The sequence below is a fragment of the Caretta caretta genome, chromosome 1 (genome assembly GCF_965140235.1).
Source record: "Caretta caretta isolate rCarCar2 chromosome 1, rCarCar1.hap1, whole genome shotgun sequence".
Classification (NCBI taxonomy): Eukaryota; Metazoa; Chordata; order Testudines; family Cheloniidae; genus Caretta; species Caretta caretta.
In genome coordinates this window covers 34,854,864-34,878,088 of record NC_134206.1, presented here as the reverse complement: position 1 = coordinate 34,878,088, position 23,225 = coordinate 34,854,864, and the positions used below count along the sequence as shown (strand labels likewise).

At 43.1% G+C, this 23,225-nt stretch overlaps 1 protein-coding gene across 3 annotated transcripts in view; it reads left to right on the top strand.

Annotated features, from left to right (window-relative positions):
- Positions 1-23,225, top strand: part of PDGFD (platelet derived growth factor D) — a 196,395-nt gene that overhangs the window by 162,382 nt on the left and 10,788 nt on the right. For all 3 annotated transcript variants that reach the window (XM_048844112.2, XM_048844102.2, XM_048844121.2), the window contains one exon: positions 11,341-11,555. In XM_048844112.2, the coding sequence (XP_048700069.1) occupies positions 11,341-11,555 (215 nt within the window). The remainder of the gene's footprint in view (positions 1-11,340; positions 11,556-23,225) is intronic.

The following is a 23,225-nucleotide window of genomic DNA, read 5'->3' as shown; positions in this document are numbered from 1 at the left end:
GGTAATAGCTTATCTAAAGTGATCAACAGGTGGGCCATTTCCAGCACAAATCCAGGTTTTCTCACCCTCCACCCCCCCACACAAATTCACTCTCCTGCTGGTGATAGCCCATCCAAAGTGACAACTCTTTACATAATCAAGTCGGGCTATTTCCTGCATAGATCCAGGTTTTCTCACATCCCCCCCACCCCCATACACACACAAACTCACTCTCCTGCTGGTAATAGCTCATCTAAACTGACCACTCTCCAAGTTTAAATCCAAGTTAAACCAGAACATCTGGGGGGGGGGGGTAGGAAAAAACAAGAGGAAACAGGCTACCTTGCATAATGACTTAGCCACTCCCAGTCTCTATTTAAGCCTAAATTAATAGTATCCAATTTGCAAATGAATTCCAATTCAGCAGTTTCTCGCTGGAGTCTGGATTTGAAGTTTTTTTGTTTTAAGATAGCGACCTTCATGTCTGTGATTGCGTGACCAGAGAGATAGAAGTGTTCTCCGACTGGTTTATGAATGTTATAATTCTTGACATCTGATTTGTGTCCATTTATTCTTTTACGTAAAAGAATGAGAAAACCTGGATTTGTGCTGGAAATGGCCCACCTGTTGATCACTTTAGATAAGCTATTACCAGCAGGACAGTGGGGTGGGAGGAGGTATTGTTTCATATTCTCTGTGTGTATATAAAGTCTGCTGCAGTTTCCACGGTATACATCTGATGAAGTGAGCTGTAGCTCACGAAAGCTCATGCTCAAATAAATTGGTTAGTCTCTAAGGTGCCACAAGTACTCCTTTTCTTTTTGCGAATACAGACTAACACGGCTGTTCCTCTGAAACAAAAATAAGGTTATTAATAAAGGTTGAGATTTAAGAGAGTTAGTAAGGATAAGAAGTGGAAACAGAACTGGTTACACATATAAAATAAAACATAAAATGCAATCCTAGATCTGCATTTATTAATATTCCTATTTTATAAAGTAGATTTCTCCCAAGGATTCAGTCTTTGACAGAGCTGCTGGTTTTCAGTGAAAACCAGTATCTAAGTTTTCATGAATATCCCCATGCTTTACAAGGGTTTTCCTCAGTAAATGGATGACAAATGTCTTTTTGTTTCTCCTTATATTTTCCCAGACTCATTGTTTTGACACCCAAAGGATAACCCCCAAGGTTCTTTGGTTCCCCTACTTCTGTGTTTCCGTATACAAACGGACTTCCATTATGTTGACTTACCACAATGCTTAATTTACATATTACAGAGAGTTATACATGTCATCTCCTGTGTGGGAGAAATCTGTTTGTCTGGTTGAGTTTTAACATACAGATTTAATACATTTAATACTTATACACAACTTCCTAAATACATCCATATATACATCTCGCAAAGATTATGATGATCAATGTGATCTAAGCTTTTAATAGATACCTTACGCCATATTTTTTTTTATCAAATACCAGCATGTTGGGCTGTAGTGAGTTTGTCAGGCATGATAGGCATTGCTGTTACGGAACAGCGAACTCTTTGCCAGTTGGCATTGAGGGGGTTCTTAGGGACACACCAGGGCTAATAAGAAATTCTCAGACTTGAAATGTGACAGGAATACAGCCATGTTACATGTTGAAATCTGATTAGAGAATGGCTTCAAATAAAATCCTTTAAATTAGGAATATATTAGGGCTTCCAAACAAAGGCTCTGTGGAACACTAAGGAATATTTATAGGCATTGTAGTAACCTTGCAGCCGAAAGAATAGATTATATCACCATTTACATGCTTTCTCGGCTTCCAGGTTGGGTTTTATCCTTTGTTCTTGTTTAAAACTGCCCTGAGGCAGATTAGCACAATTTGATATAATCCCTGTGTATCTCTCATAGCATTTGCATAACATGTCACGTAAAATATGTAAATAAATTGCTAATGACTTCACTGTTATCCTACCCCCTGTGCATACCAAATGGTTCCAGGGAATTGAGTTCAGTGCAGTGTTGCTAGATTTTCAGTCCTAATAACAGGACCCACATGGTAAATGACACTTTAAATATAATATTTTTAGAGTTGGCAATCAATACAGATTGAAAGAAGTACAATACAGAGAAGAAGTAATACAAATACAGCAATTCCTTCAATGAACTTTTAAAGGTTGGGCTACCCTAAATTAAATTTGTATATCTGACAACTGCAATCCATACACCAAATCTGATCTCACAGCACTCTTTATTTATTTATACTATTTATGTGAGATATCGGAATAAGGTGTATATCTCTAAAAATTGCATTCATTGTTTGAAATTTGATGCTGTGTTTATGTGCTACTGTTTACAGTTCACTACTCATTACATAATCTCAAAGAAATCAAATCTAGTGGAAGTTTTTTGGGTATAATATTTGCATTTTCAAAATCCATAAGTCATGCCCCAGGTAAAAACTCTATAAAAATATCTGGCACTTCCTCTGCAAAGAAATATAACAAGTAAATACTAGAAACAATCTTCGCTGTGATTTTTAAAAAAATGTGAAAGGTTTGATAGTCAGAGCTATATCTTAAAACAGGAAACTCGAAGCATATGAATATCCAGCCTTGAAGTTACCCTAAGTTATTATGAAGAGACGGTTGTAGAATATAGAGTAGATCAGTAGCAAAATAATTTTCTGTATATTTGCAATAATATTTCATGGTTGACCTCAATGTCATAATAATTGGGCCATGTTTAATAGACAGGTTCCTAGAATGGTTATCACAACTAGCCCATTATTTCATAATTACTTTAGTACTGTAGCAGTGGATATAAAAAGAGAAGAGCCATCCTGTGCAAAGGAGGGGGTACTTCTAGACAAAGCATGTGTTCTCTATCATTACACAGCACTGAACTTTTGTCACTTAATCTCTTATCTATATCTTTATATTTAAAAAATCCTTACTAAGTATTATGTATATATGAAAATTGCTTCAGAAGTGAAAAAAAAAAACCCTTTCTTTACAGCAAAAGTATTGACTTTGAATTGGCCTTAGATACAAAGATCTAGGAAGAAGGTAGACTTAAGCTATTTCTCAAAACAGAAGTAGATGCAAAAGTCTAGGGAAGATGTGTAGAGAAAGGGTTCAGCTTTAAAAAGAAATTCTAATTCACAAATAATCTCAGTGAACAGGAACATACATTCTGGCATTGGAGGAGGCTGCACAGGCCTGAGACCCCACACTTTTTCTCTTTGCTTATTTGATTTTGGGACAATCATATGCAAAAAGCCTTTGGCTATCAGAAGAAATTAATCAGGTAGGACATTCCTGAGATAACATCTGTCTACACTGACAGCTTTACAAGTTACATAAATTAACAAACCAGGCTCTGCTCTGAAGGGGAGAAAGAGAAAGAAGCACAGGGACCACAAGTCTGGATGGAATTTTCCCAACGTATATGAAGAAATGGCCAAATGAATATATCAATTCCCAAAATTTGGGCAGTTCACTGTGCATATAACCACAGCTTCTATTTATCATTAATTAAAATTATTTAGCAAGAAATTAAAATGTGAAGTGAAGAATTTCATTTCTCAGGGGTTTGCAAACAGTCGCCAATAAATTACCGCAAACATCCATGTATTCTTCCTTGAAAGGTTCTGGGATAGTCGCCAGCAAGTTACAGTGCATCAGACATTAAATACAAACAGCACAAATTCAAAATGCCTCTGCTTTAATGGCAAATGTGTATACTCTGAGTTCATGACATATCACCTCAAATAACTGCTAATCATCTAAATGCACGCATCCTACGGTAAGCCCTGAACAAACAGAATACCCCTCTACCCTTGGCCTTGGCTACACTTGCGAGTTACAGCGCAAAAAAGGAGCCCCGGGCGCACTAGCTCACTACCCGTCCACACTGGCAAGGCACGTAGAGTGCTCTGACGCCGCGGCCACAGCACTGCTGGTACTCCACCTCGGCGAGTGGAATAATGTTTGCTGCGCTCCTGCTGGAGCTCCGCAGTGCCAGTGTGGATGAGGTGTTGCTTTACTGCGCTCTGATTAGCCTCGGAAACATCCCATAATCCCCTTAAGTCAAGTGGCCACTCATTTCATTGTTTTGAACTCACTGTCAGAATGCAGATATGCCCTTTGAAAGCTCAGTTTCTGGGAGCCAGCTGCTTATCTGCCCTGAGACAAAGCAACCATTCGTGTGGAATGCTGTGTGGGAGAGAGAGAGAGGTGGGGGGGAGAGGGTGGTCTGTTTCTGTCTGAACTTACTTACAAGACAGCATGCTGAAATGCTCTCAGGCCCCCCAAAAACCCACTCTCTCTCCCCCCACATACACACAACACACTCCTTGTCACACTCCACCCCATTGCAACCACTTGCATGCTGGGATAGCTACCACAATGCACTGCTCTCTGTGGCGTTGCAAGAGCTGCTAATGTGGCCACGCCAGTGCACTTGTAGCTGTCAGTGTGCACAGACTGCAGCGCTTTCCCTGCTACGCTCTCCGAAGGTGGGTTTAACTCAAAGCGCTCTACATCTGCAAGTGTAGCCATACCCTTAGTAAGGAATTACTTTATCTGTACTTTGCAAAGTGCCTAATCATTTCATAATATAACTGAGGCCCAGTGATTATGCATACTCTTCCCCACTGTGGCAAATGGGATATTTCCTGTCATCGGTGCCAACTCCATGGGTGCTGTGGGGCTGGAGCACCCACAGGAAAAAAAAAAGTGTGCTCAGCACTCACCGGCCACAGCTGTTCAGGCAGCTGCCACCAATCAGCTGTTTGGTGGCTGGGAGGGATGCGTTTGGGGGAGAGCAGGGAGCCGCGGTAGGGTGGGGCCTCGGGGATGGGGCTAGAGCAGGGCAGGAAGAGGCGAGCGATGGCGGAGGGAGGGCAGGAAGAGGTGAAGTGAGGGTGGAAACTCAGGGGAAGGGGTGGAGCGGGAGCAGGAAGAGGCGGAGCGAGGACATGGCTTTGGGGGAGGGGGCGGAGTTTGGGCAGGGCCTTGGGGTGGAGTACCCCCACGGAAAAAGAAAACTCAGCGCCTATGTTTCCTGTTACTCTGTGTGAAGTTACTGAGGACACTTAGAGCAAGCTGCACGGCAACAGAAAGCTTTTCTTGTGAACCTTTTTTAAAGGCTGGTGAAGCCTGTGACGTCATATTTACCACTGGCGTGGCGCTGAATCCATTTTCAACAGCGATGGGTTGGGCCTGTTCATACTGCTTGACCCACTCTCTGGATGTAATTGGTGTCCCAGCTTGTAATAGGAACATGTATTGTGAACCTTTGTTCCCGTGGACAGCTATAATCCCTCTGAAATTTCTGCTCTCTCAAACTCTCTGTATCGGAGAGTTTTATCTGGAAACTGTGAGTAAAGTGGAAATCCAGATGCAGCATCCTTTTCTTCCAGTTGCCACTAAAAGATTTAATAAATCTTAAAGTTCTCAAATATACTTCATTTACATTGAACGAAGCAGTTAGTGTCACTGGATTAAAAATGTAAAAGACAATATCTGTTACTATTAGACATTTATTGAGGATTTACAACTGTGGGCCAGCTCCTTAGTTGGGGTAAAACAGAATAACTTCATTGAGACCAATGGAATTATGTTAGTTTACACCAATGGATGATTTGGCTCTGTTAAGTAAATATAGAGCTGAATCCTCAGCAACTTAAGAGTAGCTTCTGTGCTGTTGAAAATTGTGGTGGTTTATTGTGCCTCACATACACACCTGTGGGCTACATTCACAAAGGGAGTTAGGTTCCTAAATCCGAGAATCAGGCATCAGTGGTTTTCACAAAACCATGCACTCGGCTGCCGCCGAACCCTGTGTGTGCCTAAACTCAATCAGTGCCCAAGTTTTTTCAGTGAAAATTCCCTGTCTGCCTCCGTGTCTGCGTCTGAGCATGCGCAATGCTGCCTCACTGTAGGCATCTGGATGCCTAAGCCATAGAGTGATTCACAAACTGGGGAAGACTGGTATTCCTCTACCTAACTCACTTGTGGGGCCAGATCCATTAGCTATGCTCGGGGGAAGGGGACCTTCCTCATAACTTTTAGCCCAGTAGTTCAGGTATTCACCTGGAAAGTTGTTCTGCTTTGGATTAAGAAAAGGGGTTTTGGGCCAGAAAGAGTGAGCATATATGTATGAGAATGACTTTATTTATAGTTGGTGGTTAGAGCATCCCCAGGCTGTGGGAGAGGCAGGATCCAGTCCTCCTGCACTAGTAACTAATTATTTATCCACAGGGGAACAACTTCAACAGGAGAGACTGAGGTAGCCCCACATCAGAATATCTATAGCCCAGAGGTTAGGGCACTCACCTGAGAGGTGGCAGATCTCCCGTCAGGTGGAGAGAGTTTACTTGAACTGCCAGGGATCTCTCACATCCTAAGTGAGTGCCCTAACCACTGGATTAAGAGTTCTCAGGAGGTGGTGGCAGCAGTGGCAAGAAATTCCCTAGGTGCCAGACTCCACCAGAGGATTCACAGCTGAATTCCCTGACAAGCTTTAGGACACACCCCTCTCTTTGGCATTTCCCATTGGCTAGTTTCGGTTGGGAGGGGCCTAGTGTTCTGGCTTTTGTGAATCACATTCTTAGGCACTTATCACCCTCCATTTATTGTATAGAAACCTTGAGTGCCTAACACAGGCTTTGTGAATCCCAGTGATTTTTCTAGACACCTAAAAGTTAGGCATGGTGACACTGCTCACCGCCACACCTATGTCTCTTTGTGAATCTAGCCCTGTATGTCAAGGGAACCTGGATTTTAGGAATTGAAATGTTGGTCCATTAATGCAATGCAGTGTTCAGGTGCAAACACTGGTGTACGTACTGACACCTGCAAAATACTTGCTAACACTTTTCAATAATCTACTACCCGCATGTGTGCAAGTATGCTTGCACACAAACATATGTTCAGCCACTAAAATTAGGTGTGTGAGTGTTGGAATTTTTAGCCCAACAAGTGCACGTTAGTTGCACAACAGGAGGCCAGAAGAAATGTCTTTCTAACTGATTGAACTATGAACTTGGGTGAGTCACTCAATTTCCATGCACCCCAGTTCCCCAGCTACACAATGGGGAAACTAGCACTTTCCCACCTCACAGGGATGTCGTGAGGGTAACATGCTACAGTGATGGGGCCATATCAGTACCTACACCAGAATGTTTAAATAATAATAATAAAAAAAATGCGTAACAAGATCCTCCTTGGATTTGAAAACAGACTGTGGCTAGCAGCAGAGGTCTCTCTTCCCAGGTCCTTGTGACCCATACGAACAAGGCCCTTTTCAACTTAGCAGCAATAATAGCCTATGACCCCTGATTCAATAAAATATCCCTGTTCAGGATGGCATTTAATCACATGCTTAATTTTAAACAGTGCTTAAATCTGACTGAAATCAATGTTTCAAGTTAAGCACATATTTAAGAGCTGCCCTCAGTAGGAATGGATTTAAGTAGGTGCTTAAATTGGGGGGTCTAATGCTTTATTTCCAAGCTTGCCGCTCTGTTGTAGTCTTCAATGTCTCCCTTTGCTTATAAAATGAAAAGGAGTACTTGTGGCACCTTAGAGACTAACTAATAAATTTGTGAGTCTCTAAGGTGCCGCAAGTACTCCTTTTCTTTTTACGGATACAGATTAACACGGCTGCTACTCTGAAACCTGTCCTTATAAAATTAATGCCATGTGCAAAAATTCTGTAATAATGTTTTGAAGCTATTTGCAGCCCATCTGAAGAACCTTTTAGTTCCAGTTTTAAATTAAGGACCCCAGTGGTTTCAATCCCTTGATAGGGAAAGCACCAGGATTTCACACTAAGACTCAGTTACCTTTTAGTCACAGCAATGAAATGATGCATGAAGCTGTCTGTACTGTAAGATCTCATTGTTATATGAATGAGGAAAAGAATTGGCTCCAGAAAGTAAAACAATTCTGAGACAAAAGAAAAGCTCAGATCTGGGCTTTCTGGAGAGGGAGTTCTTTAGAGAACTTTCTTTCTTTTGCTACTGATTTACAAATGGTGTTTTACAGTCACTTATCCAGTGGGAGCAGTTCTTGTGTATCTCTGTGATAGGATCAGAATGTGGCATTTCTGTTAAGAGCATGTATGTTGCCTGCTCAGTTTGTCCCACCTTGCTAGGGTAGAATCCAAAATGAACTTCAGTATTATTTCTAGGTGTCATTTGTAGTGGGTGAACTGTACGCTTCTTAATCCCCTTATATCTGGACTGTGATTAGAAAAGTATGAGATTCAGAAGTGCTGAGCATTTGCAATGCTAAATGAAATCAGTAGGTGCTTAGCACTATGGAAAAATCTAGGTGCGGATCCAAAGCATCTTTGTGCATGCATCTTGGAATATTCCTCATATTTTTCCCCGGTGGCTAATGCTAGAAAAAATATAGCTAACTAAAATCTATTATTTCATCAATTAATTTAGAGTTCTTTATAAATTTACCCATCCAAAGCTGTGGGCAGATGCCTTTGCTATAAATAACCAGTCCTATCACTTTGCATCATTGTCATTAAACTACAACCCCCCGGAAATACCCAAGAATGCAATTATTCCACTACACCCTCCCATTAACTCAGCACTATCTCCCCTTTCTCTCCATGGTCCCTAGCTCAGAAAAAGCCTGAGAGAAAAGGCCTTCTAAAGTTTTAAAGGAAATCAAATCAAGGCTGTGGCAGGTCAGTGGGCGAAGTACACTCCAGAATTGAAGACCCTTATGGAGAATGCCTTGGCCTTTAAACCAGGGATCTTAAGACCTTTGGCTAGTTGTGGCTGCCACAATGTGACCCATGTAATATGCTGTCGTCCTTAATAAGTGGGCAGCCTCATTCTCCATCAGCTGCTGTCTGAATGTTAAGACATAATCCCATGATGAACTCATTACAGTAATAATCCAGACTAGCTCAGTGTAGCCCCGCAGCAGTGGCAAATGCTGTGCCCCAGGAGAGATTTGACCAACGTGGAGGAAAGTTGGTGCGTCTACTGCCACACTCCCTGTGAGCGCCAGCAGAGGTGGGTGCCTTTAAAGGATAGATGCTCTACGGGTGGAGGCCAAATGGGTGTTGCAGTGAGTCAGCTCATTCTCTGGATGCCCCCTCCCCTGCCAGCTCATCCTCTGTTAGAACTGTGATGGCCAGCTGGGTGTGCCCTGTTAAAGAGTGGGATATGGGTGCACTGCGCTGCAGCAAGCCCTCTCTAGCTGAATGACCCGTTGCTGGCAGCCCTGTGACCTGCATTATGTCAGCAGATGTCTCTGAAGCCCAGCGCTGAATCAACCATTGTGTATTTTATTCTAAATTCATCTACAGATATCCCATTCACAAATGCCACCCTAATGTCTTAAGATAACATTAAATAATCCATGCAAGACTGTTTCCCTCCTTATATTTTAAGAGTTTAGACTCCAGCACTGTAGAGATATTCTAACACACGTGTTGGATAGCATGGGTAGGCACCATACAAGCTTCCCCATTCCACACCTTCATTGCAGCTCACATCTATCCAGCCCATTCCAACCTTATACTACTTGTTCCAGAATTCTCCACCTTGGATTGATGTAGTACAGTATATTGATGCACTAGACCTTCCCCCACGCCCCCCCAGAGATGCCACTGATAATGACTATAAAATCTGCACCATCTCCATTTGGTCAGTTTTTCTGATTGCCAGTTGGTTAAAGTAATGGTGAACAAACTAAGCTTTGCTTGATCTTTAAACAAAGCTGAGTGTGGAAAGTGCTGATGGGAATTATGGGAGCTGGGGGCAGAGGGAACCTTCTTCCCTATGAAAAAAATTAGCCTCTGGGAACCAGAGTGAGAGGGAGTGGATTTGAAGAGTGACAAGAGAGAACAAAATATTGTCTGTTGAAACAAAGAAAGCAATGTTTTTTTATTCTTCTGAGAACTAGCTATGTGCATTTGGAGTGTATTTTCCTCTCAATGCATGCGTGTACTGGTAACTCCCAATGATTTCGTGCTTCTCTCCAGAGGAAGCTATGCACCTTCTTTGTAGGGATACTAACTCTCTTGAGAGAACAGCTGAGCTTTCATGGTGAGATGATTTTCGTGGTATCACAACTGTTAAAACATGTCCAAAATCCTGACTTATCTGCTAACTTTCCCCCAACTGGGTTAACACATTGCATGAAATATGAACTAGACTTGATTGTGTCCACTGGTGCTAATGTCATTTACATAGCCACCGTGCATATGTATCTTGGATAAATAAATATTTCAAAGCCACAATTTAAAGGTGCATGCTATTTACCAGTCACTGCTTCCCCCGCAGATTGTGTAAATCAGTGCTAATGCAGTGGCTTGGTGGCTTCTCCAGTGCAAATTGTGACTCATTCTCAAGGTATAGATTTTACATTTTATCAATTAGAAATTAATTTACAATGCATTTTAATGTGTCTTTTCCTACAAGCTACAATTTTCAGTTCAGAGATTAAACTCTTGCTTGACACAGGGAAGCTGCAAAATTGTATTAGTCAGCTCCCTCCATCTATCAATATATTATTCAACTTTTCATCAACAAATTGAGGGGCAGAATCCAACAGAAAAGATGAAAAACTAAAAAAAGAACTTCCAAAACTAAAATAGGTAATTTTTAGTCCTCTCTTTTTTAATTATAAAATTGGCTTTAGGGAATTTTTATAATATTGTATGGATTTTATAACCATGAATTATAATTATTCTTCAAACCACTGTTGACTGTGTTTTTACATCAGATGACTCACCACAATGAAAAACCTGTGCATGGAAATTTCAGTGAAATAAGAGTATTTGACAAACATTTTAAATTATATTTAGACTTTGATATTATATTATTTAGTGGTATTACAGTAGCAACTATATGTCCTAACTCAAATTGTGGCTGCATTGTGCTAAGTGCTCTATAAATACATAATAAGAGACAATCCCTGTCTCAGAACATTTACATCTAAAAAGACAAGACAAATGGTGGGAGAGGAAACAGAGGCACAGAGCAATGAAGAGACTTTCCTCAAGTCACACAGCAGGTCAGTGACAGAGCAGGGAATAGAACCCGGTCTCCTGACTTCCATCCCAGTGCTTTTTACCCACTAGGACTCTGATCCAGCATCATTAAAGTCAATGGGTGTTTTGCCGTGGGCTTCAGTGCAACAGAATCAGGGCTGAGATTACCATGTGCAATCACATAAAAACTGGGTTCCTAATATTTACCTTTAAAGAAATCACACTGACCATTTATTTTCTGAATGATGCTGCAGGTGCACAGCCCTGTGTTATAACTTCCCATGCAAGAGAGCAATTCACTCTAAGACACTTCCTACTCAACCTTACAGAGTCCACTTTTGCTTTGCAGTTGACCTGGACAGACTGAATGATGACGTGAAACGTTACAGCTGCACTCCAAGGAACTACTCTGTCAATTTACGGGAGGAACTGAAGCTGACAAACGTCGTGTTCTTTCCCCGCTGCTTCCTGGTCCAGCGCTGTGGGGGGAATTGTGGCTGTGGAACAGTGAACTGGAGATCCTGCACCTGCACAGCAGGGAAAACAGTAAAGAAATATCATGAGGTATTTCATTCTTATGTGTCGTCTTTGTGATTGCTCTGTGGGTTCCATGCTAAAGCAGACTCGGAAATACTATTCCCAGAGCTGTGTGTGCTGCCATTGGTGATTATGGTGGTGCTTTCTACAGCAGAGGTGGGCACACTATGGCCCGCGGACCACATCTGGCCTACAGGACCGGCCTGCCTGGCCCTTGAGCTCGGCCCCGGCCCCTCCCCCGCTGCCCCCCCTTCCCTGCAGCCTCAGCGCGGGAGGGGGCTGCACTGCGGGGGCGGGGAGAGCAGGAAGGGAGGCTCACCCACAGCCTCAGGGGAGCAGGCGGGTGGTGCGGGTGGCGGGAGCGCTGTGAACGCTGGCAGAGGACTCAGGAGGAGCACCAGGCAGCCACGCAGCCGGCTGGAGAGAAGCCGCACTTTGCAGGGAAAACCACCACTTCTCTCCGGCTGCCCCTGCTCCTCCTGGCTCCTCTGCCCATGTTCGCAGGGCCACATTCTGAAAGGGGCTTTAGAGTGGAGGTTGGATAGGGGGTGGGGTCCCGGGGGGCCTGTCAGGAGGCGGGGGTGTGGATGGGGTTGGGGCAGTCAGGGAGCGGTGGGGGGTTGGATACTGGGTGGGGTTGTGGGGGAGCGGTTAGGGGCAGGAGGTCCCAGGAGGGGATGGTCAGGGGACAAGGAATAGTGGGGTTGGATGCATTGGGGGTTCTCAGGGTGGACAGTCAGGGGGCGGGAAGTGGGAGGGGGCAGATAGGGTTAGGGTTTGGGGAAGTCACAGCCTTCCCTACCCAGCCCTCCATACCGTTTCGCAACCCTGATGTGGCCCTCAGGCCAAAAAGTTTGCCCACCCCTCTTCTACAGCGTTAAGGATCGGCAAACTCCTCTGAAGTAATTTAAAACTGCATGTGAGATACAATAAGGCTCACTGTTTGGGGGCAACATGTTTGGTGAAATGTACCCTGAAATTGATACTTGCACACAATGGCAATGAGTGCAGTATTAATGCCTAGATGGGCAGAAAAACAAATAGGAGCTTTCTAAGTTCTACCTAAGTCACTAGGGAGCATGGCTAAGAAAAATACCTTATTCCATAGAAAAGAGCAAGGATCAGTGACACAGCCCAAGCAGAGATGTACTAATATAAGTGCAAGGAATGGCAAGGCATTATTTATATATTTAACACATATTAATAGCCTCTTATTCAAAGATGCTGAGCCCCCTCAGTCCCCAGTAAAATGAGTTGCAGCTAGAAATGTTCAGCAACTCTGAAAATCAGGCTATAAATGTATGTCAAACATATATAGACACAATCTAAGGTTATAGCATGTATATATGTCTAATACAATATACAGCACCCGCACTGAGAGGTAATGTACTATAGTGTAGAACAGCCTCCCCTGTATTCACTTGGGCCGTGTCTATATTAAAAGGTGCACTAGTTGTGTTAGCACACCAAACAGAATTCATCTAAAATTATATAAGCTCAGTTTAAATTGATTTTAAGCATCCATAAAGGCCTTTGCTTTTAAAAACTATTTTAGTTAAACCAGTATAACTTTTAACATAGATAAAGCCTTAGGCTTTCTGAGACCCACACACACCAATTCTATTGATCTGCAAGGGAGCCTAATTTGGTATAAATTTTATGCTAAGGGTTTCAAAAACAGCATAAGAAGATGCAAATTTCAGTAGGGTTGCAGCTGCTCTTTCTTACACCTTCCTGGTAATTACTTTTCTTGCCGCATTCCTCTGTGCTGCCCCCTTGCTGTGTGAATTGTGAATTACACCAATTTAGACTCAGTGAACCGAATTTAGAAGTGGTGATTAAGCAGGGTTGGGGAGGTGAGTTACATGTTGGAAAGTGAGTGGGACTCTATATAAGTCGCAGGAAATCTAGAAGAAGTCCCAGGAGGCTCTGATCCTGCAATTGGATCTCTCCGGGCTCCATGCAGGTGCACAAGCCCACTCTCCTGGATCAGATTGCAAGATCGGGGCCTAAACTGGTGTGACATAGCCACTGAGAGGGCCAGAAGAAGGTGTATGTTATACCAGTGCAAACTCCTTCTAAGCTCATTGGGACTTTCTAGTATAGGGAGAGGGGGCTGCTTTTCTCACAGCATAATTCTAACTGCTTTTCACCTTGCCGTGCCTGCCTCGCTTAAGACCACAACTGGATAGGACAAACTAAGCACCTTTGACTCGACTGCAGGATTCTTCCCTTCCAATTCCCCTGCATATCAGAGGCTTTTGATTCTTTTTGTCCTATCTTTTTCCCACTCAGCCATTTTGTGTGCGGCAGCATTTGTCCCATAAGAACAAAACTCACCATATTCATTTTTAATTAATTTGAGTCACAAGTGGGGGGGGGGGGTTAAAAATCAACAAGGAAAGAACACTTTATATTCAAGCTTCCAAGAGAGTATTTACAGCAACAGAGTGAAAAATATCATTGAAAGTTATCGCCCATTGAAACAACCCTAAGTAGGCGGCCATGTGCCATGTTGAGTTCATGCCAGACACCACACTCACCTGTAAGAGTTCGTTTTCCTACTTTGTTTAGGGCACAAATGAAAAGGAGTTTGATGGACTCTTAATCTGGAGAGGGTGCTTGCTCACATCACAAAACCAGCTCAGTAGAGGCTGAGGGCTGGAATACCAGGCGGTTGTTGGAGGTCAAGACCTAGGTGCGTAGGCAGAGTTTGTGGGAAAGCAGGTGCTGTATCTTGCCGTAGTCAGCACCGTTACTCACTTTCTTAGGCACAAGGTCTTTCCTCAAATTTATTGCAAAGTACAGTTGGCTTCAATTCAGCTGCTATAAAGAAGTGGAGCCTAGTTAAAATTGTACCAGTTTTTAAGAAAGATACATGGGATGACCCTGGTATAATTACAGATCAGAGAACCTTATCTCAAGGCTGGGTAAATTAATTGAAAAAATAATTTGGATAAAATAATTGAAAAAATGTCTACTAGCGTTATAATACCCCTAGATTAATATGAGCTGATAAAAAGAAGCCAGTATGGCTTATATAAAAATATTTATATGACACCAGAACTTTGTATAACAGTTTAGAGAGAAATTTAAAAGATATGCTCCTTCCTTCTAAGAGTTTACAATCTACACGACACGATCTGTCATGGATTAGAAACTGGTTAAGAGATAGACAGCAAAGAGTAGGAATAAATGGGCAATTTTCAACATAGAAGGAGGCTAACTTTAAGTTTTCCCAAGCTTTCAGGCTGGGTGTTATTTAATGTGCAGTATTTATTATTGATCTGGAAGTCGGCGAACTATGAGGTGGCACAATTTGCAGATAATACAAAATTATTTAAGTGAGTCAAGATTAGAGAAGACTGTGAGGAATTTCAGAGGTACTTAACATAATGGCTGATGAAATGTAGTGTAGACAAATGCCAGGCAGTGCATGTTAGAAGGAACAATGTGTCACAATGCCAGAAAAAAAAGATTGAAGGCCAAATTCTGACCTGACATGCAACTCCATGCACGGAATGAAAGTCAGAGGAGAATTTGGCCCCAGGTATCATTGTGGACAGCTTAATGAAAACACTTTCTCAATACCATGGTGGTAAAAAAAGCAAACAATACTTTACACTATGACAGGTTTCAGAGTAGCAGCCGTGTTAGTCTGTATTCGCAAAAAGAAAAGGAGGACTTGTGGCACCTTAGCGACTAACAAATTTATTTGAGCATAAGCTAGCTGTAGCTCACGAAAGCTTATGCTCAAATAAATGTGTTAGTCTCTAAGGTGCCACAAGTACTCCTTTTCTTTTTGCGAATACTTTACACTGTGTGAATAGAGAGTGTCAGAGAATAACACAGAAAATGTTAATCATCCCATTAAATAAATGTGTGGTTCATCCTCATCTGGAGTACTGCATTCAGTTTTGACCATTAAGTCTGAGAAGAATATAGCAGAAATAGAAAAGATCCAGAGAAGGGCAACAAATGGAAAACTTCTGTATGAGGAGAGATTGAAAGGCTTAGAACTGTTTAGAGAGGAGACAAGAGAGGATATGGTGGACGTATATAAAATTAATGAATGGTACAAAGAGGGGATATAAGGCCCTCCGATTTTACCTTTTTTCCTTTACAAAAAAACAAGGGGGAGACTCAGTGAAGAGAAAGGCAAAACATTTAAAAATATAAATGACAAAAATGATTTTTTGCACAACAAACCTATAAAAACTACCCCAAAATATTATTGTAGCAGATGGCATAGAAGGATTCAGTGAGGATTAGACACACAGATATGAACTTCAGTCAAATCAACGTCAGGACATAAGACAACTATGGACAGCAGTTAGGAAGAAACTTCCCCCATAAGCATGCTATTGAATAATTGGTCATCATTGGGCATTTTGATGCATCTGGTACTGTTGTGATGGAATATTAGCCTAATAAAATAATGGAGAGACAAGGTGGGTGAGGTAATGTCTTTTATTAGACCAACTTCTGTTGGTGAAAGAGACAAGCTTTCGAGCTACACAGAGCTCTTCTTCAGGTCCTGGGACCAACACAGCTACCAAAATATTGCAGATAATTAAACATTGGTCATAATCAGTTTGACAATGCCTATGTTCCCCAAAAACTTTACTCACTAAATTCAGAGTTCATATTTTCCCTTTTTCATTAATTTATTCCACTGTGCTTTTTGTCTGTCAGACCAGTATGGGTTAAAGACAGTGTTTCAGCTTTGAATGACCTGGCTTTTCTAAATATAAATTTAAATGTATCCCTTAGGGATGAATTAACAGCACAAAGAGCAGTGATTTAGCCATATGCCTCCCACTAACATTAATACAAGTTATGCAAATAAATACACTTGTCATACACTATAGATATGTCCATTAATGTTAGTCCAAAATATTTTCATCTGTAAATAGCTTTAGTTCTTCTGTGTCCGAGCATTAGCCAGACATCTGTGTGCTTTCTTATTCTTCTTCCGTGTTTCGCTGTCTTTTTACTTAAGAAACAGCTTGGGAGTGGAGGCAGTGTGAGAGGGACTCAGGTGTATCTGTTTTAAAGCCATGTAGCTGCATTGTACTTTAGAGGCCTAATCTAAAACCAACTGAGGTTTAATCAGAAGATGATAAATCATGAATGGGCAGGGCTTCTTACCTATTTTTACATCACAAAAGCTGTTCATTTCCTTTAAAATCTCCACCTCCAGTTTAAGGTGAATAAAGGCTAAGGACCAAATTCAGAGGTGAGTCTAAGTCTAGTATATTTTACACACCAAATAGAACAGAAGATGGCATGAGATGATGTAGTTCGTAAGACATTCGTAACAGGAGAAACTGCTCAAGGCCTTTGTTATTCCTGCTGTTAACTTTGCCTAAACAGTCTCTTGGAGCCTGAACTATTGGACTGCTGTTGGATCCACTGTCACTGTCATATGTGAATATTTTTCTACACAACAGTGTCCATGAGTTGGCCACTCACACAGGAAATTGTGTCGTGTTTGAGGCCTGTCTCTCTTTCTGTGCGCTTGAGAAAGCCTTCCCTTCACCCTCAGTGAGCCTCCTCTTTCGGGGTGAACCAGGAAAGGCACATTTTTCAGCTACAACCTTCTGCTTTCCTACCCTGCAGTCAGTATCTCCCAGTTACCCAGCGAGTTGCCTGCACTCAGCCGAGGGGTTGTTTTGTACATCCAATACTAACTGTGCTGAGAGAGAGGTTTGAGAAAGTTATTTTTCCTGATATTGTTGATTTTTGTTTAGATCCCTTTTCTATTCTCTTCAGATTCTTAGACCATGCCCCTCACTGTGGTATCTGAGCACTCTCCACTAGTACACTAAGGAACATGACTAGCAGCTGTCATGTGGTCTTTCATTTTCTCAGACAACTGCTTTAGTTCCACAGAAGCTCCACCAAGAGTATAAAATTCTGCCCTTTCATGTCCATTTGCAAGGTATTTGCTACCAGGCAGCAGAAAATATGAAAATACCCCATTGTGGATACCCCCTCTACTCTAATCCTTTGCAAAATGTTAATAGTGAGACATAAAATTTTTCTTACAAATCTGAAATTTAGCGCAAGTTTGCCAAAAACCTCAAGAACCTTTGGAATTAAACAGGACCTTGATTTGAGCAGACTGCCCATTTTATGGTTTTGAACAGAAACCTTGTGAAGCAGGATGCTTTTGCATCGTTCCAACATGATATTAAAGAAAACTGGTTTGTAGGAGCCCAGAACTCAAGGCAGACAAGCACACATGAATCAAAATTTAAAACAGATTAGCATGAACCCCTGCAAACCAAATTGGCCAATCTTCACATCGTACGCATTAATTCCGTTTAAAAGCTTCTCTCAATCACGTTCTTCGGTAAGTGATTCCATCAGGCACACCACCAGGCTCCTCACAAATGAAAGGCAAATCAATAATCATTAATGTAAATGAATACAGCATACTTTAATCAAATGTCCGTGTCTGCTTTAATCTAACTTGCTGAGATAGACTGGAAATAGAATGATTGTTCCAGAGAGACATCTTACATTCTAAAATTGAAGCGAGCATAGGCGCAGCCCGTTGGGAAGAAAAATCCTGTGGATGATCTCAGTCCAATTCTTTATGCTGCTAGGACTGAGCCTGTGCCATCCACCGAGCATGTTCATACCTCTGAGAAACAAGAAATCAGTTTCCCCATCTCATTGCTGTAACTGATGAGATGTGAAATGAGTTTCCATGAGAGATGAGCACCCTTAAGGCAGTAACTAGAGTTTGTCACAGTATATAAACCTTCTGCACAAACATTGTTCTGTGCAAGACAGCTGAGAGACATTTAAGGAAAACGGAAAGTATTGAGGCCCATTCTTGCACCTTTTCACCTGTCTGTCATGCAAAGGCCTGTTGCCTTTTTCACTGTGTATCAGAATGTTAACAGATATTCTTTTCTCTTTCCTCCTGTTCTAACAATTTTAGAGCCCCTGTGCCCAAGTTTCATGATGGACAATACATGGCTTAGGATCTGAGAGGTAGCAGAGAAGGGTCCAAGCCACAAGGTCCAGAGTATTATTAGCACTGGTATTTTTTATTTTGTGCTGCACTGGAGTAGCTGCTAGGCAGCTCAGAATACATCTGCCAAGACTGAACCTTGTCACAAGCTTCAGAAAAACGGATTTCACCAGACACAATCTAGCGGGGGTTGGGGCGAGGTAACAAGACAATATGGAAAAGCATGAGGGAGAACAGATGAAAGTCACAGCAATAAAGCAATAAAGTAATGTGGTCACTGATGTATGGCATGATGCAATAAATAAATGTTAGGTTTTCTTTAATAACCAGTAAAATGTCACCTAGTTGACTGCATTCTCGCTGCTTTTGGAGAAGTGAGCCTTAAGGTGGCAATGGACTGAATAAAGGGTAGTGGTCTCCTGTGTCCGCTCAGGAAGAGCTTTCCTTGCATAGGCGGTAGAATGGAGTGTGGGAAATCATGGGAGACTTGGACAAATAAGGTATATACAGGTTGGTGGGGCAATGAAGTAAGAGACAAGAAGGGATCCCTAAGAAAGGATTCATTCAGAAAGGAATTGATAAGCTCAGATCAATGGGCAAGGAATGGGATCTGTTTAGGGTTTTTTTGGGAGGTGTTGTATGAACTGGGCAGTGTGTGTGTATGTGTGAGAGAGAGAGAGAGAGAGAGAGACTTAAGGGGGTAAGTTACAGTGATCAAGACGGGAGAATGAGAGCTTTACAGTATTTATATACAGGCAGAATAGAAATGCAAGGAAGCAGCAGGAGGAATAAAGGATGACTCCTAGGTTACAAGACTGAGTGACAGGGACGATAATGGTGTGTTCCTCAGATATAGAGAATGGGTGGGGAGAGGAAATAAGACTTCAGTTTTGGCCTTATTAAAGTTTAGATTGATGGTGGTGAGGTCAGTGAGACAGGCTGTGATGCAGGTTTAGGTAGAGTGAGAAAATTCTGGAGTGAAGAAAATTTGTAAGTTCTTCTTTGAGTCCCTATGGGTATTCTTTGTTGGGTGCACATGCACTCTATGCGCTCGGGACCAGAAATTCTTCAGTAGCGGGGTCCATTGGGCTGCACCCTGCATCTCCTCATGCTCCCAACTAAGGGCATAAAGGACGGCACCACCTGATCACCTCTCCAGATCCTTTCTACTGCTTAAGGTCTGGGATGGAAGTCTCCTTTCTCTGTACTCTTTCCAGCATTCCCACTTGATCTTCAAACCTGTAAATAATTATAAATAGTTTTTATATTTGGATAATTTAGTTAGTTCAGGGACTGGGGAGTCTCCCTCCACTAAATCCCTGACCAGTTGGGGTGCCTACTATGCCCAAAGTTCCAGGCTTCAAACCTTGCCTGTCCTGCCTCCAGGTCTTCCTGGTGAACGACCTGCATGAGAGTTGCCTATGCTGCCTCAGGGAACACACATTCCCTCAAGGTACAATATTTATCATACTTTTCCCCCATGCACCAGGCAGTCTTGTGAATTCAGACTCTGGAGACACCTTGTGGAGCTATTCCTGAGGCCCCATTTTGACTCTGGGCCTTCCACTCCACCTCTTGCTGACCTAAGCCACTGGCTGGCGCCCCTCTAGCTTCAGCATCCACAGGTTCAGAGTCCTCCAGTCCCAAGGACTCTGTGAAACAAAGGCACGATGCAGGAAAGGGTAAACACCTTCATGAGAAGAGGGATAAAACAACCCAAAAAAGCCCTCCAATAAGAGGTCTACTTCTCCCATTCCTCTGGCACCACCTGAGAATTCACATCTCAGATCAGGGTGCATCTGGAGCTCACAGAGAAAGGCCAGTACCAATGGTACAAGGAGCTATTAATGCCCAGAAATCACACTCTGAGAGGTCAGGTTCAATTCTGGCACTGTGCAGAGACAGAAGAGAACATTCTCCCTCTACACTGGCAATACCAATCCAGCAAAAGTCCACTGCTTCTACCGTGGGCACCAGCGAATCTGGTCAAACTCAAGACACCTGCCAGTTCTCCTATGGTGAGCATTTGATACACTCTTCTTGAGGGTCCGCAATATATATGGATCCAGAATCTCTGATCCTCTTGAATCCAGTTCTTCTGAGCGATGTCCCAACTCTGTCAACTAGGTATTCCTGGTCCCAAGATCCAGCCATCTGGTGGAGGCCCCGGCATCATCAGCGCACCACTCACCAACTCCTGTCTCTGATCAGTCGGAGTCAGGCCATGTGATACCACTTACCCTGCCAACTCCTATTCGTGAGACAAAAATGACCTGGCACCAGCAATCTGGTAAAGAACCATTAGCCCAGTCAGAGCTTCCAGAATTACCTGGATGTTGTCGTGACCTCGCAAAGCTGCACTAATGCCCAAGGAACCAATGGGTCCCACTTCCCTATTCCTATGACCTCAGTCACTGGTCATATGAGGGCTTCTGGAATCCATACTTTGGGGCATCAGAGTATGAGGTCCCTGTACATCATCCCTAGCAGTGGTTTTCCAGAGAGGAGTCAGAGTCCCCACAGGAGCCTTTGATTGAGGAGACCGTACAGCTGGTACCGCTGGATCCACCAGGAGCTCGTTCTTTGTCCTCCCTGAATGAAGTAATGACACCAGCCTCTCCCTCACCTCTGCACAACTACAAGCAGTACCATGAACTCCCAAGGAGGATCACTGAATCTCTTCAGATCCCACTGGAGGAGGTTCAGGATCCTACCACATACTCCTGGACATCCTCCAGGCAAACCTCCCTCTAAGGTGGCCCTTTGTATCAATGAGACCATTATGGAGTCCATTAAGTCAGTTTGGCACAGGCCTGCTACCTGTACCCTGACCCCTAATAGAGTCAAGACAAAGTATGTAGTTCCCTTCAAGGAAGCAGGATATTTGCTTTCCTACCCTAGTCTTAACTCAGTCGTAGTCCAGGCAGTTACAGAACAGAGCAGGCTGCAGTAGCCCAGGTCCACCTCTCTGGAAACCAAGAGATTGGATCTCTTTGGCAGAAAGAATTTCTCTTTGACCAGCCTATTATTCCACATAATAAATTACCATGTGTTGATATCAAAGCACAGCTTCATTAACTACAGCAAGCTGTTGGAATTTCCTAATAAATTGCCACAGGAATACAGTCCAAAAGAAATCTGATGAGGTTCAACAAGGACAAGTGCAGAGTGCACTTAGGATGGAAGCATCCCATGCACTGCTACAGACTAAGGACTGAACGGCTCGGCAGCAGTTCTGCAGAAAAGGACCTATGGGTTACAGTGGACGAGAAGCTGGATATGAGTCAACAGTGTGCCCTGGTTGCCAAGAAGGCCAATGGCATTTTGGGATGTATAAATAGGGGCATTGCCAGCAGATCGAGGGATGTGATCGTTCCCCTCTATTCAACATTGGTGAGGCCTCATCTGGAGTACTGTGTCCAGTTTTGGGCCCCACACTACAAGAAGGATGTGGAAAAATTGGAAAGAGTCCAGCGGAGGGCAACAAAAATGATTAGGGGACTGGAACACAGGACTTCTGAGGAGAGGCTGAGGGAACTGGGATTGTTTAGTCTGCGGAAGAGAAGAATGAGGGGGGATTTGATAGCTTCTTTCAACTACCTGAAAGGGGGGTCCCAAAGAGGATGGATCTAGACTGTTCTCAGTGGTAGCAGATGACAGAACAAGGAGTAATGGTCTCAAGTTGCAGTGGGGGAGGTTTAGGTTGGATATTAGGAAAAACTTTTTCACTCGGAGGGTGGTGAAACACTGGAATGCGTTACCTAGGGAGGTGGTGGAATCTCCTTCCTTAGAAGTTTTTAAGGTCAGGCTTGACAAAGCCCTGGCTGGGATGATTTAGTTGGGGATTGGCCCTGCTTTGAGCAGGGGGTTGGACAAATGACCTCCTGAGGTCCCTTCCAACCCTGATAGTCTATGATTCTATGATTGTGGACGAGCGAAAACTGGTCACAAGATCTTCCATCCAAGAGTCCCTTGATGCAGTGAACACTGTGTCACATTCTAGAGCTACCTCAGTAGACGTGAGATGAGCTTCATGGTTGCAGGCCTCAGGGTTCCTTACGGAGGTGCAGGTGATGGTAAAGGATCTCCCTTTCAAGGACAACATTTTTAGTGAAAAAATAGGTGTCCTTGCATACTCTCAAGGACTCTCGTGCTACCCCCACTCCCTGGGGATATATATCCCAGCAGCCCATAGAAAATATTTCAGGCTTCCTCCTGCTAGATACCACCTGAGTATTTTTTCTGGCAAAGACTTCTGAGCCCTCCAGAAAATGACAGAGGGTCCAGCATGGCAGACATGCAGCACCACACTCCTCCTCCCTTCAGCCCCAGCCAAGAAGGCATTTTGATGGGAGGTCGAAGAGCTATCAATCAGTCTCTGTAACACCTGTTACCTTCTCCCCATTTGGTGGCTGCCTAGCCCATTTTCTTTCGATGTGGCACCTTATCAAGTTGGACACATGGGTCTTGGACATCATATTGACCAGCTACACGCTAGAGTCCCTGTCTCCCACCCCCCTCCAAAGCCCCAGTCACCATCTATTTTCAGAGACCCCTCTCATGAGAGGATTCTCAAACAAACAGCTGAGGTCAATACAGCCTGTACCCCCCCTCGTCACAGCGGGAAGGAAGGGCTTTGACACCAGATATTTCCTTACCCCCACCCTGCACCTTGGATAGCTGAATGTCTCGGGATGACCACTTAAGCC